The sequence below is a fragment of the Trachurus japonicus genome, chromosome 22 (assembly GCF_045865225.1).
Source record: "Trachurus japonicus isolate A0001 chromosome 22, Traja_1.0".
Lineage (NCBI taxonomy): Eukaryota > Metazoa > Chordata > Actinopteri > Carangiformes > Carangidae > Trachurus > Trachurus japonicus.
In genome coordinates, this window is record NC_140928.1 from 30,043,203 (window position 1) to 30,057,706 (window position 14,504).

The 14,504-nt window shown below is 43.2% G+C and overlaps 1 protein-coding gene across 2 annotated transcripts in view; it reads right to left on the minus strand.

The window, feature by feature from the left end:
- Positions 1 to 14,504, minus strand: part of pxdn (peroxidasin) — a 71,255-nt gene that overhangs the window by 28,174 nt on the left and 28,577 nt on the right. Inside the window, exons 4-11 of one of the 2 annotated variants that reach the window (XM_085766702.1) lie at positions 14,158 to 14,229; positions 11,199 to 11,270; positions 9,264 to 9,335; positions 7,656 to 7,825; positions 4,752 to 4,869; positions 3,959 to 4,128; positions 2,680 to 2,952; positions 199 to 474 (exon numbers count right to left, since the gene is read on the minus strand). In XM_085766702.1, coding sequence (XP_085622828.1) covers positions 199 to 474; positions 2,680 to 2,952; positions 3,959 to 4,128; positions 4,752 to 4,869; positions 7,656 to 7,825; positions 9,264 to 9,335; positions 11,199 to 11,270; positions 14,158 to 14,229 — 1,223 coding nt within the window. The remainder of the gene's footprint in view (positions 1 to 198; positions 475 to 2,679; positions 2,953 to 3,958; positions 4,129 to 4,751; positions 4,870 to 7,655; positions 7,826 to 9,263; positions 9,336 to 11,198; positions 11,271 to 14,157; positions 14,230 to 14,504) is intronic. The other variant, XM_085766704.1, reaches the window with a different exon arrangement.

Genomic DNA, 14,504 nt, shown 5'->3' on the forward strand with positions numbered 1-14,504 from the left:
AGTGATGAGTCTTATTTTAAATAGAATGAGATTTGTTTTGACTAGAAATCTGACAAATATTCTTGGTAAGATATTTGAGCTTTTGCTGTGCAGCTGTATGCTGAGGCGGCCTGGTGTAACACAGCATTATGTCCTGCAGCCCGGGACTCTCTGCTACATTCTGTCTGTCTGTGTGAAAGCCCCCCACCCCCCCCTCACCTCTCTGCTGGATGCTGAGCTGGACGGCCGTGTGCACCGTCCCCACGGGGCTGACCGCCTGGCACTCGTACTGGCCCTCGTCGTGGGCCGCCACCCGGGTGATGCGCAGGGTTCCGGTGGAAAGGACCGTGTGGCGACGGTCCAGGGGCAACGGGCTGCCCCCCCTCGTCCAGGCCATCACTGGTTGTGGGTAACCGCTCGCCTCGCACGGGAAGTCCACGGTGTGACCCTCCAGGACCGACTGGTCCTGTGGTGTGACGGTGAACTGGGGGATCGCTGCAGCCAGAAGCAAAATAACGTTACAGAGAATAGAAAATAATAGAGAGGATGCAAGATGTAAGGGATGGAAAAGTCTTTGTGTAAAGGGCCAATGAACAATTTTCAAAACCTAAAGAGACAATTTGGTCTAAATAATGATGACTTCTATAGATTTCTACAGGTTCCTCACTATATTGAGCAAATAAGGAAAGAGATCAAACAAGAGCGATGGGATAACATTTTCTTAAAAGTATTTATGGATGCATATGCTTCAGGCCCAGGCCAAAAAACCATCCCAAGACTCTAGGGTAGGTAGCTCACTGCATGTAAAACAGAAATGGGAGAGGAAAGGAAATCTAGTCCTAAATGAAGAAGATTGGGAACATTTATGTGAGATACAACGGAAAACTCCAAATTCAACACTATGAAGAGTTTTGCTGTAAAAACCTTATTAGATTTTTCATCACTCCAGCTCAAAAAGACACTACACCAATTCATCTGTATGTTGGAGACAGTGTTGAGACCTCGAGGCAAATCATTTTCACATATTCTGGTCGAATTCAATATTGTTCCCTTTCTGGCAGGAGGTCTATAAAATTTTGCAAAAGGTATTCTAGACAGACACTCCTTTTCAGTTTGTATCATTATGTTTAGGAGTTCGACCATCAGAACATGCCTCCTCTAATGACATACTAATTAAATTGAATACTAATTTCAGATTTTAAGAGGAAAAGCCGTAAGAAGGAAGTGGCTAAAACTAGAAAAACCTACAGTGGACGAGTGGTTTGACATCGTTTTATGACATTTCTAAGATGGAAAGAATTACTTTTGACATAAGACTAGAGCGGGGTCTGTTTTTGAAAAGATGGATTAGGTATGTCACACCGGTTCGACCATCGTTTGTCTAATGCTATGTCTTATGTCCATTTCCCCCTTTTTTACACTTTTCAACCCTTCTGTATCTGTGTTTTTTTTAAGTATCACTAAGGTGCACCGCAGCATTCCTGTTCTAGGGAGTTTAGTTCTCAATTTTGTATTTTATAAATTTCATCTTTGGTATTGTTGAGGGAGGACCAATCATCCTTATCTGTATTGTTTGTGGAGTTGTGGGTGTATTGCTGTGTGATTCAGTTATAATTTACAGATGAATGGATGAGAATGGTGAATTGTTGTGGTAAATGAACATGTGAACCATGAATTGGAAAAAAGAGATAAAATAATAGAGAATGTACTTGTATTTGACTTGAGCTGAACTGGTATGAGAGATCTAAACATCGTGTTTAGGGACAGATTCAAACATCTTCGGAATTTGAGATCTGATATCTGCAAACTGTGGAATGAATGAACTCCCTTATCAGTAACGAGAGGAAAATGAATTTAGTGTTGAGTGGATCAGATAAATGTGAGTGCTGTCCTGACCCAGAGGTGATTCATATTCATGTTGTTGTGACTGAATTAACGTTGTATAACATCCTGTGATGTCTGATGACAATAAATCCAGCCCACTGAGCCACACGCTTGTTTTCTTATGACCAAGTACACGCCTGGTTGCCGTGACACAAGTCTGGCCCATATACACAACATCACATCAGATCCTTCTTCCACATCTGGACTAATTCTGCTGCACACACAGTCTTCCGGCTGTCAGTAAATAGTGGAGTGCAACAGCTGGAATCTGCCCAGATGTGGGCCACCCTGCTGAACCAGACGTTTCATTTTGCTGATTAAGCATTATTGTGTTGTCTAGTGTGGAGTTATATGGTTGAGGAGGAGTTGTGTCAAGGGATGATTTTGTTTGTTAAATTATCAATTATTATAATTATTATTTAATTAATAATTATATAATTCATATTTAGGATTGTAAATAATTAGATTAGTGTATATATTTAATTTGGGTTGTAAATAAATTGGAGATAGTTGTTTGTATGTTTATATTTGGTTGTAAATTGATTTATGAAGCTGTTTATTTATTAATAGATAAGTAAGAAAGAGGTAGGGTCATATAAGTTTTACTTCTACCTGCTCCTTTTCGGACACTGTTCTTTTGTTTGCATTCTGTTTTTTGTTTTTAAATTTTATTTTTTTATGTTCAAAATAAATAAATTCATCCATTCATTCATAGTGTGAGCAGATTTGTCTATTAGTTGAAATGCATTGTTATATAAATCAATAATTTACATAATAGCAACTACTTGATTGATTGATTGATTGATCGATCCCTACCTTGCACAATGATAAAGGCTGTGGCATGTATGGTGTCAACGTTGTTGGAGGCAAAGCAGGTGTACTGCCCCCCATCAGCCTGGGCCACATTCTGGATGAACAGGCCTCCAGAGGGGGTGATATTGATCCGGGCGTCGTTGGGCAGGGGCGTCCGGTCGCCCTTCGTCCAGGAGACCCGGGGCTGTGGCTGGCCGGTGGCGCTGCACTCCAGCGTGACGCTCTCTCCCACCAGGACCTCGGTGTTCTGGGGCTGGATCACAAAACTTGGCCGCGCTGGAGGAGCGGGACATGGGAACGGGGTTAGGTCGGGTTAATTAGATGAGAAGTAATTCCATTTTTCATTTGGGTCCGTGGTTTTGAAAACCTTTTGGCGGTCATTAGGTAACAGTGATGACCTGAATAACTGACAGGAACAGAAAGAAAGCTGTTGGAGAACACGACAGAGATCAGCTCAAGCACAAAGATCGCCGCCGTGTCTTTCCCTCGGTCAACGCCGCTTTGACTGCCGCTTAAGTAACTCCCTTCATGTGTGACGGAGTGTGGCTGCGTCCGCTCCATATTTGGTCAGTGATTACAGTGGACTCGGAAGAAATATGTACACACAGCGAGGGGGCCAGGCGTTTACAATCACAGAGAAACAGGAAACGCACAACATCTGCTCAGAAAGTGTTCCTTAACAAGGGGCTGTCGGCGGGCTCGTCCGTCACCCCGGCCGTGACCTTCTGGTCATCTGGAGACGGCCCTGCTAATCTCCCACAGTGATAACCATCGACACTGGGACTGATTGATGTGTGAGCGTCGAGGACAAAGCAACAGAGACGGAGAGGACAGAATGTACTTGTGTGTGAAGGGAAACTCGGACATGAAAGCCAGGGAGCTTTGCTGACGGCTCAGTGGGACATCCCAGCTATTTGACCTGCTGGGCTTTGAAGGTAACCTCTGTCCCCTACGTCGTCTCAGACTGATGCACCAGAGTTTAACTACTATTACTCACAAAGCTTTAATCCACCTGGAAATATCCTCTCTGACCCAAACCAACAGAAATAAATCATGTTATAGAATGAATATGAATCTGTTTCGTCTTCCTACTTCCTGCTAAACATAAACATGAAGACATGAACATGATGGTCCAGGACCAGGAGCCTACCAACCCTGACTGAGGCTTTCATCTGTCATTTAGATCACTTGCTGGACAAAGCTGTTCCTGACTCGTCTCCATGAAATATTACGTAATTCCCTCGTCGGCAGTTAAGAGGTTGAGGTTAAAGCAGCCACTTACAAGGAGCTCCAAAATATCGCAGCGTGACCTGTGAGGTCTTGACCTCCCCGGCCACGTTTTTGGCCATGCACTGGTAGACTCCCTGGTCCGTCTCCCTGGTGTCCTGGATCATCAGCGTTCCATCCTCCAGGAGGTTCAGACGACTGTCATCGCGCATGTTCAGAGCGTTGCTGCAGGAAGGACACACACCACAGATGATGAGACATCAACCAACACATCTATCTACTCACATGCTCTACTTTTCTAATTCCATATTATTCTAATAACACTGATAATGGAGGCTGTGAAATGTACATGCTATATATTTTTGGGTTTGGGTGGTTGTGGTTGTCAAAGTAGGAATAGAAATAGAAAATACTTTATTAATCCCTAGGAGTGGAATCTAATCTGGTTTTAAACCACATTTTTAATATTCACGTTTCACACCCTGGTGGTTTCAAAGCCGCTTAGATCCCAGCTGCTGGAGACGTCCTGTCCTGCGTTTGCTGAGGGGCATCAGTATATCTCTGACTTTTAAAATAGAAATTGCTTTTATAATTTACTGGTTTTAATGGCCTGGTGTGTTTGTTCTGGAGAGGAGGATCCCTGTGGTGAACCCCCCCCCCAACCACTGACACTGAAGAAATCCAAACTGGATTCCTTATAGTCATGGTAGTGAAGACAACATCTCCCTTGAAGATCTTTCATGACATCGCCCAATGTTGTCTTTTGTTATTGTTTTGACTGAGTGCCGAATAGAGGCAGAGGGTAGATACTTTGTGTTTTGATAAGGCCACGACATAAAGTGTCTCACTTGTTCCTGAGCCAGATGATCTGTGGTTTGGGGTTGCCTTCAGCTCTGCAGGTGAAGTAGACAGTGTTCCCTGATGTAACGTCCACATCCTGGGGCTCTGAGGTGATCCTGGGTACCTCTGGAGATGGAGGTCAAAGGGGTAAATACATGTTTCATATACAGTTGCAAGAAAAAGTATGTGAACCCTTTGGGATTTCCTAGTTTTCTGCAAGAATTGCTTTGCTTCCCATTGCAGGCCTGAAGTATGTTGTGTATGGTATGGTGAAGGGAGCATCATGGTTTGGGGCTTTGCTGCCTCATGGCCTGGACAGTTTGCCATCATCAAGGACAAAATGACTTCCAGAGTTTATCAAGGTTTCCTACAGGATAATGTCAGGGTGGCTCCACCAGCTGAAACTCAGCAGGACAATGAAGTAAATCTACTATCTAGATCATCTAGAGTAGCTTCAAAAGAAGAACATCCACCTTTGGGAGTGGCCCAGTCAGAGCCCAGACCTGAATCCAATAGGGATGCTGTGGAATGACCTCCAGAGAGCCATTCACACCAGACATCCCATAATAACATGGCTGAGCTGAAGCAGTTCTGTCAGGACCAATGGTCCAGGATTCATCCTGAGTGTTGGTCAGTTGTGATCTGCAGCTACAGGAAACGTTTGGTTGAGGTTGTTGCTGCTAGAGGAGCTTCAACCACTTATTAAATCCTTTTTCCACCTGCACTGTGAATGTTTAATGGATATATGTTCAATATATATCTAAGACATGAAATATTATATTGGTGGTATTAGGTTAAGCACATTGTGTTTGTTTAGACTTGTGACTTAGATGTAAATCAGATCACATTAAATGGCCAGTTAATGCAGAAAACTAAAACATTCCTTGCTACTGTATATAGCTGCACCAAGCAGCCCCTCCCCCACACACTCAGTGTACATAAGGTAGACACAGTTTAGAAGCACAGTTGGAACACAGAGAGGAATCCATAGGTAAACCGAAGCTAAACCCATAACAAAATACAGTAAGTCAGACTGAGCCCACCCCACCCCCACCTCTCCACCAAATGACTCCACATTAACACTGGCTCTGGGTAATTGCAGTGGCTTGGAGATCCTGTTTGTGGTAACCCATCAAGACCCGATGAGGAGGATCATCAGATACCACTTGTGCAGGGAGGTGGCACCTCACGTTAAAGAGGGCAGCTGTTTTCACAGCTGTGCCACATGTTGTGCACTGAAAATAAGAAGGGGGGGGGGGGGGCATTGGCCACCATGTCCGCCATGTTTCTAAGCAGGCATTCTTCTCCTGCTAGCTTTCTCTACAGACACATGGGGTGAAAGAGGGTAATGGTGGTGGTGGTGGGTGGGAGGGGGAGGGGGGGTGTTGAGCAAGAGTGGGCACGTTGAGGCCGTCAAATTAGCTGCAGAGATTTAAATGTGGTGGAGTTAGAGAGGGCTGCCAGACTGCAGCATTCAGTGGGAGCTGAATGAAACACAGAGTTAAGACAGTTGGATTTATCGCTATAGAAACTAACCGCCTGTTATAGAACCTGACTGGATATGAACCAAGCAAACTCACACTGAAGTTGGGAACTTTTTTTTTTTTTTTCCTCTGCCTGCAGTGTTCAAAAGAATCAACACACTGTAGGTATTTGGTGAACATGGCAAAATAATAAGTAAAATAGTGTTGATGCTTCCCAGCAGAATGTTTTGAATATAAAACATCCAGTGCTCGGAAAATGTTAAAATCATGACAATAAAGTGTTTGTGCTCGCCTTGTTTATATACATAGAGCCTGCGGTCAATTTAAATCAATATTGGTCAGAGTGGATTTTAGCTGTGACAAGTTTTCATGGCAGAAGGAACGGATCCATTTCACTGAAACATCTCAAACCACTTCTGACCACAGCTATTTTTCCTAAGACAGCAAAATTACCCTTCACTCTCTTCACTGCATGGGCTTCTTCCTCTCATATCCTGAATATTTCTATTGTAAAACAAGAAGTAATATTACTGAATCATGATGTAAGAGCAAATATTACATCAAGTCTTAATACCAGCTAACAGTATCCAAATGCACAAAGGCTACACACACACACACACACACACACACACACACTGGTGATCTGATGCTGCAGAGACCAGAGGCCAAACTCAGGGGCTCCTGACTCATATTTCACCCAGAGCAGAGACACAGCTGGTGATGTGTGAAGACCGAAACAGCTGGTGCCTGCAGAGCGCAGACACAAAAGGAGGATACACCTGTGTGTGTGTGTGTTTGTGTCTGGGTGTATGAGTGTACACATGAGGCAGGGCTGACTAAGCTAACCTGCTGTCTGCAGGCCGGACACACAGGGCTTTTCTTCTGCATAGACCATGGAGTTGTGTGCATGGCTTCATACCGTATGTCCCTGCCTGGTTTACAATCAGCTCCACTTCAGTGAGGTTTTACTCGCTGTTAAAGCAGAAGTAAGCGGAATGTTTGTGTTAATATAAGTCTTAAATAGTTATATCTTCCGACGGCAATCACTTATATAGAGTGTTTGGTCTGAAACACGGGTCTGTCAGTCACTCTGTTCTGCTGTAAGCCAAGGAGAAAACTTTCAATGAGGAGAGAGAACGGCATAAAGGGGCAGTCCTCTCTGTGCAGCCAGGGGATGCGCGTGAATGTGGTGATGTAGGGACGACTTAACCCGGTCTCCTCTACAGTTGGCAACACAGTGCAACAGCTCAAAAACAATTAAGTATTTTAATATTTCAGAGTATAAATCAGAACTGATCCAGTAATGGAACCCCCCCCATTAATCTTAATACATCACTGTCCCTGTTTTGAATGTTCCAACAAAACATCCCATTATATTCCAGAAACAACATGTTCAGTGGGAAGACTTGTTATGTTCTTTCTCCTTACCACAGTTGAGCTCCTCAGCAGTGAGCGTTGCCACCGACCTGCCCTGCAGGCGGCTGGGGTAGTCGCAGGTAGCAGCAGCCTGAGCGTTCCCCGACTCAGCGTACTGCTTCAGCAGGTCAGCCAGCCACAGCAGCTCACAGTCACAGTTTAATGCATTGGAATCCAGTCGCCTGAGCACGACATGTACAGACACACACACACAGATCAGATGCAGAATGGGCATGGAGGCCGTACATAAAGCCTACAGTACGTATATCACATGTAACAGCATGAGTTGTAGTTGTGTGTGTGTGTGTGCAGCAGTGTTAAGCAAATCCACTCTGGCAGTTTATGAACCAAAATTGGTCTGGCATGGCCTGACGGGCCCCGGCTCAGTCCAAACAGTGGGGCTCAGCAGGACCCGACTGGAAGATACTCTCTTCCTGCCGTGGGAAACTATGTCCTGCCTGGCTTCATCTTCTGGTAACTGATTCAGCTCTCCATTCTACCACAATGTGTCCATTATCCATGACATGCCGTTCAGAAAATTTAACTGGCAGTGATTTACACTGGAGGGGCCTTTTCTGAAGCTGTTTGTGACAAGCTAGTTGACAAGAAAGCGTGTTAGGAACAGGTTTTAAAGGGGGCATATTATGGAAATATCACTTTTTGAAGGCTCTTTAACATATACCTGGGTGTTGTCTTGCCTTCCGGCCCCCAAAATGTGAGAATTGTCAAAAACATCAGTAATGTTCAGGCTCCCTAGGTTGAAATCCATGTGGTTTTACGAGCTGTTCCCTCAGTTGTCTTCCAGTGATGTAACTAGTTTTCTAATTTGCATAACCCCACCCCTACCTGGTACCAGTAGAAGGGGTGGGGCGGGGCAAGCAGTTTATTTAAAGGGACAGACACTGAAACCAGCCGTTGTGAACAGGGCTGTTTTGAGAGGATGAAAAGAGCTGTGATGTTTGATCCTTGGGGGATTTTGACCAAAGAATGTTACAGACATGTCTTTAAGACACCTGGGAACTATTTTAATTTGTGGAAAAGGGGCAGAATATGTCTCCTTTAATTTGAAGACACAAAAAAATGTTCAAGGCCTAAGGGATCATTTATCTATGCAGTGACTCTGCTGCAGGTTTCTCTCTGTTATTGTTTATTTTTTGCAATTTGGCTGGTGATCTAACAAAGCACTAAAAGCTCATGGCCAAACCGCTGATTGTTCTTCACTATCTCTTGGCTGGATCCTATCTCTTGGCTGGATCCTAGTGAGACTTAAGCAGCCCCGAAGACTCTCAATTCTCATATATCAGGGAAAATCAAACATCTTTGGTGCATGACAAATAATAGAATTTTCTTTGCTTATCCCCACCCTGCTCAGTCCCTTCCAATCTCTGCTGCAGCTGACTCGACGAGAGACGCCTGCGAGGAGGACTGTGAGCCTCGTGTTAGAAAACCGTGTTGCGGCCAAGGAAGCGTGAGAACAGTGCAGCGTGGTTCCATGGCATTTAACCAACACAAAAGCCCCCCCTTGAGACTGGGTGTCATGGGGGTAAACTACAGAAATTGATGCAGACATGCATTCTCACACAGCTGTTCCAGAGGTTGATTGAAGGCTTTTCCACTTACAATCGCTTCATGGCCTGAAGATGAGAGAAGGTTCCCGGGACAAGTTGTGTAATTCTGTTGTTGTGCAAAAACCTGAGGAAAAGAGAGAAAAACTATTTATCATGGACTCATCTGTGTCATATCTGTGCAGCCAGCTACACTGATGCAACCGATTTTAAAGAGAACACAAAGCTCCGGCTCCTTTATATATAAAAATGGCAATTTTTAATAGAAAGAAATGACGTTTTCAAAATGAGTTTCCCAAAATACTAACGGATATCTTTGTACAAATATTGTATGTTCCCTTTGTTAATATCATATTCCATTCTCCAAATGGGACAAGAAATATGATCATCTTCCCAGACATGCTATGGTGACTCAACCCCTGAGACTTGTATTTCTTGGCTAAAAGGAAAAACATCACAAACGTTTCTTTTTATGTAAGGTTCCACCCAAAACATTCCCCTGAAACTATTGAGAGAGATAGATAACTATAAATCAGGATCATTCTGATGCAGTTGTTGATCTTCTATTCCAGCCTGTAGGAAGCTCTATGCTATGCTCTATGCGTTCTGGAAACATTGCCAAAATGACTGCTTTGGCCGTGACCATGGAAACATTCCCACAACAAGCCACTCAGTTGTGCACCTGGGAATTCCTTCATTCCCTGTTGCCCCCCTCTTTCTCTTTTTTTTGCAGGTGTCCCTCCACCTCCTCAGCTTCTCCAGAGACTGGGAAGTATGGATATACTGGGCAGCAACTGGCCCATAAACGGGGACAATGAAAGAGGAATTTAACAGGACCCTTTGACATCTGGTGGAGAGTTTTAGCAGCACTGACTACATCACATCTGCATGTTGACAGTTAACTTCATATGCAGAGCTCTCACAGGCGATGTGTGGATCGGAAACATCATGGCTATCAGTCTGCAGGAGAACCACAGCTTTAAATCACTAGACGTACACATGTGATTGATTATTTATTGACAAAGGATAAAGACGTGTTAACTGGGAGACATTATGGGAACAGTTTCATAGACCTAGTTTCACGGACCTACACCAACGCGTTAAGACAACATACAAGTTTTATAAAGCACATGTACAGAAAGAGTTAATGGGAGGTGAACTACACCAAGCTATGTGACCATCGACTTTTTTGCCATTGATCCTGATTAGGGTTTCACAGGCGTTGGAATGGTGAATTTCTACAAACTTTGCATGGGAAGTTAGTTGAAAACATACCAAATTGGAAACTTTCCATGGGAGTTGTCGGAATTTATGGGATTTATTGGGAATTATTTTGAAATTGGGGGTAATTTAAACAAGCTGTCTCATAACCAGACATAAATATAAACATGTTGTTTTGTCATCAGCAGACATCCATTCAAATATAATAGAACTTAAAAAAAAAACATTGCTGTGCTTGCATTAAATCTGGTTATTTTAACCAAGATTACGCTACAGTATTCCCAAATTCCCTGTTAAGGGCTGACTTCAATTTTGGAAATTTCTGCAGTTTATTCCCATATATTCCCATTAATTCCCATAGAAAGTTACCAACTTTGAAAAATCCCAGAATTTTGCAACCTTAAATTTAGTTCCTTTAAAATACTGGATGAATCCATTAAAAACAATTAACCTGATGATCTTAAATTATTCTCATGATGTGGATAAAAGTTGAACTGGTTGCACGTTCAGAGCTGACATGACGTCCTCTGTCAGAGAGACGCTCTATCAGCTCGGAGTTGTTGGCCCACAGCAAAGCTAACTTACCGTGGTGTTACAGAGTGATGCCTGTTTCACCTCATAAATTATCTTTGAGTACTACACAAACCCAACAACAGCCTGCCACGGTGGGCCTGCTGCCTCCGACTTGTCAGCATGAATGTTAAATCACCTACAAGGTTGTTCTTGATTAAAAACAAAAAAAAAGCCAGTTTACAGAGGATAAACTTACAGTCTTTCCAGCTTGGGTAGGTGGGTGAAGGATTCTGGCTCCAAAGACTCAATGTTGTTGAAGTGCAGGTACCTGGAGAAGAACAAAGTGTAGAGAAGGCACAGTAAAACTGGATTCAGGCTTCCTGTCTGACTACATGCTGTAACACTAAGAGGTGGGACCATGACACCACTGGAGTGTCCATCTGACTGTCCATTCCTGGTACTTCAGCTTAATGAAATAACACATTCACAAAAGCTGGTATGAAGCTCTGGATGAATGCAAACAGACTGGAGGAGATGCACATCAGGCATTCATCTCAGACAGAAGACAGAGGACACATCTATGGCTGAAGGCTGGCTTTGAAATGAGAGCGCCCCAGGCGAGAAGCAAGTACAACCATTATTTCATGGAGTGCAAACACACAACATCCCAAAGGCTTTAAGCTGAGAAAACATAGATCAAACCATATGCTTTCAAATCAAATGTTAGGGAAATGAAATCCAACTGATGTGTGTGGTACAGTAACTGTAAGGGTTCAGTTGGGTATCTGCTGGTTTAGGCAGGGAAAGCTCAGCTGGAGCAGCGATGCAGACACAGACAGACACAGACACACTGAAGCAGCACAGACTGTAAAATAAAATGCAACATTCCTCCACATAAGAAAAAAAAAATCATTCAAGTTTCATCCCAACTGTGTTTTTACCAGCAGTGCTGAACGTCCAACATTATGTCTTTGGGTGTTGCCTTAGTATGTGTTGAAGGGAGGCCAGAGCAGAAAAACACCACACAGTCCAGACAAAAAAAGCTTAATGAAGCCAGAGCTAAACTCATTTTAGAGGCCACTTAATCCCCTCCTCTAGAGTATATGAGCATCCCACACCAGTTATGTCATCACTGTCAAACTCTACAGGATCCAGTCTAGCTGTTGCAAGATTATTAGACTACTAAAGATGATTCCTCTTTCTGTGTGATGCTCTTATGATCACTGATAAACCCAATGGCCTGCTGATAAAAATCAACAGTTGACTGGTTATGGGTGATATAGATGTTTGCACTTATTCATTCCCCACAAGAAGCCTGTGAATCAGGCGGTGATGTGCGTTGCCCAGGCTGTATGTTCAGGAGAACTCAGAACCTGTCACCCACAGTTGAAACCCTTCATTATTGAGGCAAAATTCAAAACAGCTGCCAGGCACAGAGCCTGCTGTTGGAATTGCTTTTACTCAATGAATTAGCCATTTGTTCTGTGTTAATGCGGTCAGAGTGAGGTACAAGTCACAGGCTCCTGCAGCACTGTTGCTGAGCTGGACATATTGTTTAAGATAAGGACCTACTGTCTGATGCACATACTTCTGTTTGATGATGACTATCAGGAAAACAACAAATACAGACTTAAACCATCATCAAGACACAATGTGCTACTGTGTGAAACATTCCAGTGTATCAAGATTAAGGTTGCAAAACTTTCCATGGAAAGTTAAGATGGAGAATTCTGGAAATCTTCCAAATTGAAGTGTTCCATTGGAAATATAGGAACTAATGGGAATTATTGGGAATTAACTGGAAATTGGGCGTAATTTTAACACACTGTACGATATCTAAACATAAATATAAACATTTTGTATTGTCATAAGCAGACAATAAAACAATTACATTTATTTATTATCATTTATTATTTATTTGTGAGTAGAACTTTAAAACTTTAATTCTTGTATTGAACATTCAATTCTTTCATTGAGTGAAATATTACTCATTCCACCCCTCCCCCACCCAATCAAAAAGTAAAATGACCCCCCCAGCCCCAAAAAAGGCCTATTCAAAATGTTGAATGGAGGAGCTTACGTTTAGCAGCTAACCTCCCAGCTCAGTACAGCTTGAATACATTTTCTAAATTTGCAAATCAAACATTTACACCATAGATTAAATATATTTACCCCATTGGAATTTACTAGATAGTCTGCCAGCTCAAATGTGGCTTCAATAGTTTTGTGCTTTGGCCTCAATACTCCAGGGTTCTACAACTCATCTGTGCATGTGATGGAGGAATGCACAGTGCATGTAGGGGGTGTGGCTGTACTGTACTGTGCTGTGTGAATATGATTGAGGAATAGCAGTGTGCAAGTGTGCTTGCACTAAATCTGGTTGATTAATGGGCAACTTTCACTTTTGTAAATGTCCTGTTTATTCCCATTAATTCCCATGAAAAGTTTTCAAATTTGAAAATCACAGACTTTTGCACCCCTAGTCAAAATACAAAAGAGTAGTTCTTTTTTTTTTTTTGAAAAAGCAGCACAAAACAGAAGCTTCAGGAGGCAGTTGAATTTTATCACACACATGGTAACACTGACGGTTTGTCACAAAGGAACAGGGATCACAACAAACTGGAGCAGAAGAGCAGGTCCTGCAGTGACAGGACGGAGAAACAAGCCACGCTTCGCTCTGAAGCACAAGCTCTGACTCCAGCACAACAGTGGCAGCACTATGAGCAGCACAGGGAGAGGAGGGGGGGGGCACGGGGCTATGTGTCATGCTTTTCAAGCTTTGTCGCATATCTGTCGCTCTGACCACGACACATGCGACTCATGCAAATAAAAAGGGTACAGGTATGGGTGCACACACGTCATGCATGGTGGCGGGAGGGAAGGGGCTGCACATGGGGGGAGGACAGTGTCACTGCAGTGTGAACTAACTGAACAGGAGCCGTCATGATGCCTGTGTAAAGCCTTCACAGTCTGGTACCACTGTATTCTTAACAAATGATGCCCACATCTGGGACATCTGTGCTATGCAGATCACATGATCACATCACATGACTTAGTTTATAAATCGTGGCAAACCATGCAGACCTTAGCAGGCTTCATGAGCTGTTTATTTTCAGTAAGTGGGGTGGGGGTGGGGTTTACAGACAGAGAGACAGTGGGGGGGGGGCAGCAGGGTGAGCAGAGGGAGAAGGTGGACGAGGAAGTTGGTCACTTACAGTTGCTCAAGAGAGACAAGCCCCTTAAATGCTTGTCTGTCAATTGATTGGATTTCATTCTTGTACAAATAGCTGGAAGGAGAGATAATCGGTAACATTAGTAACACACACACACACACACTCATATGGTGCGTACCATTTACATTGGAAGTCGGAACTCAGAGCTCAGAACAGTTTTCCAGTTGAAAAACTACGATTAATAAAACAAAATGAAAACAGAACGATTTCATATTTGTAGACTTATAGATAGTTCAAAGCTAACAATTTATAACATTTTTTTTAAAAGTCTTTCAAACTTACAAGAAAAACATGTAATGACCCATTAGCCTCTGATAGCCATTGTTAGC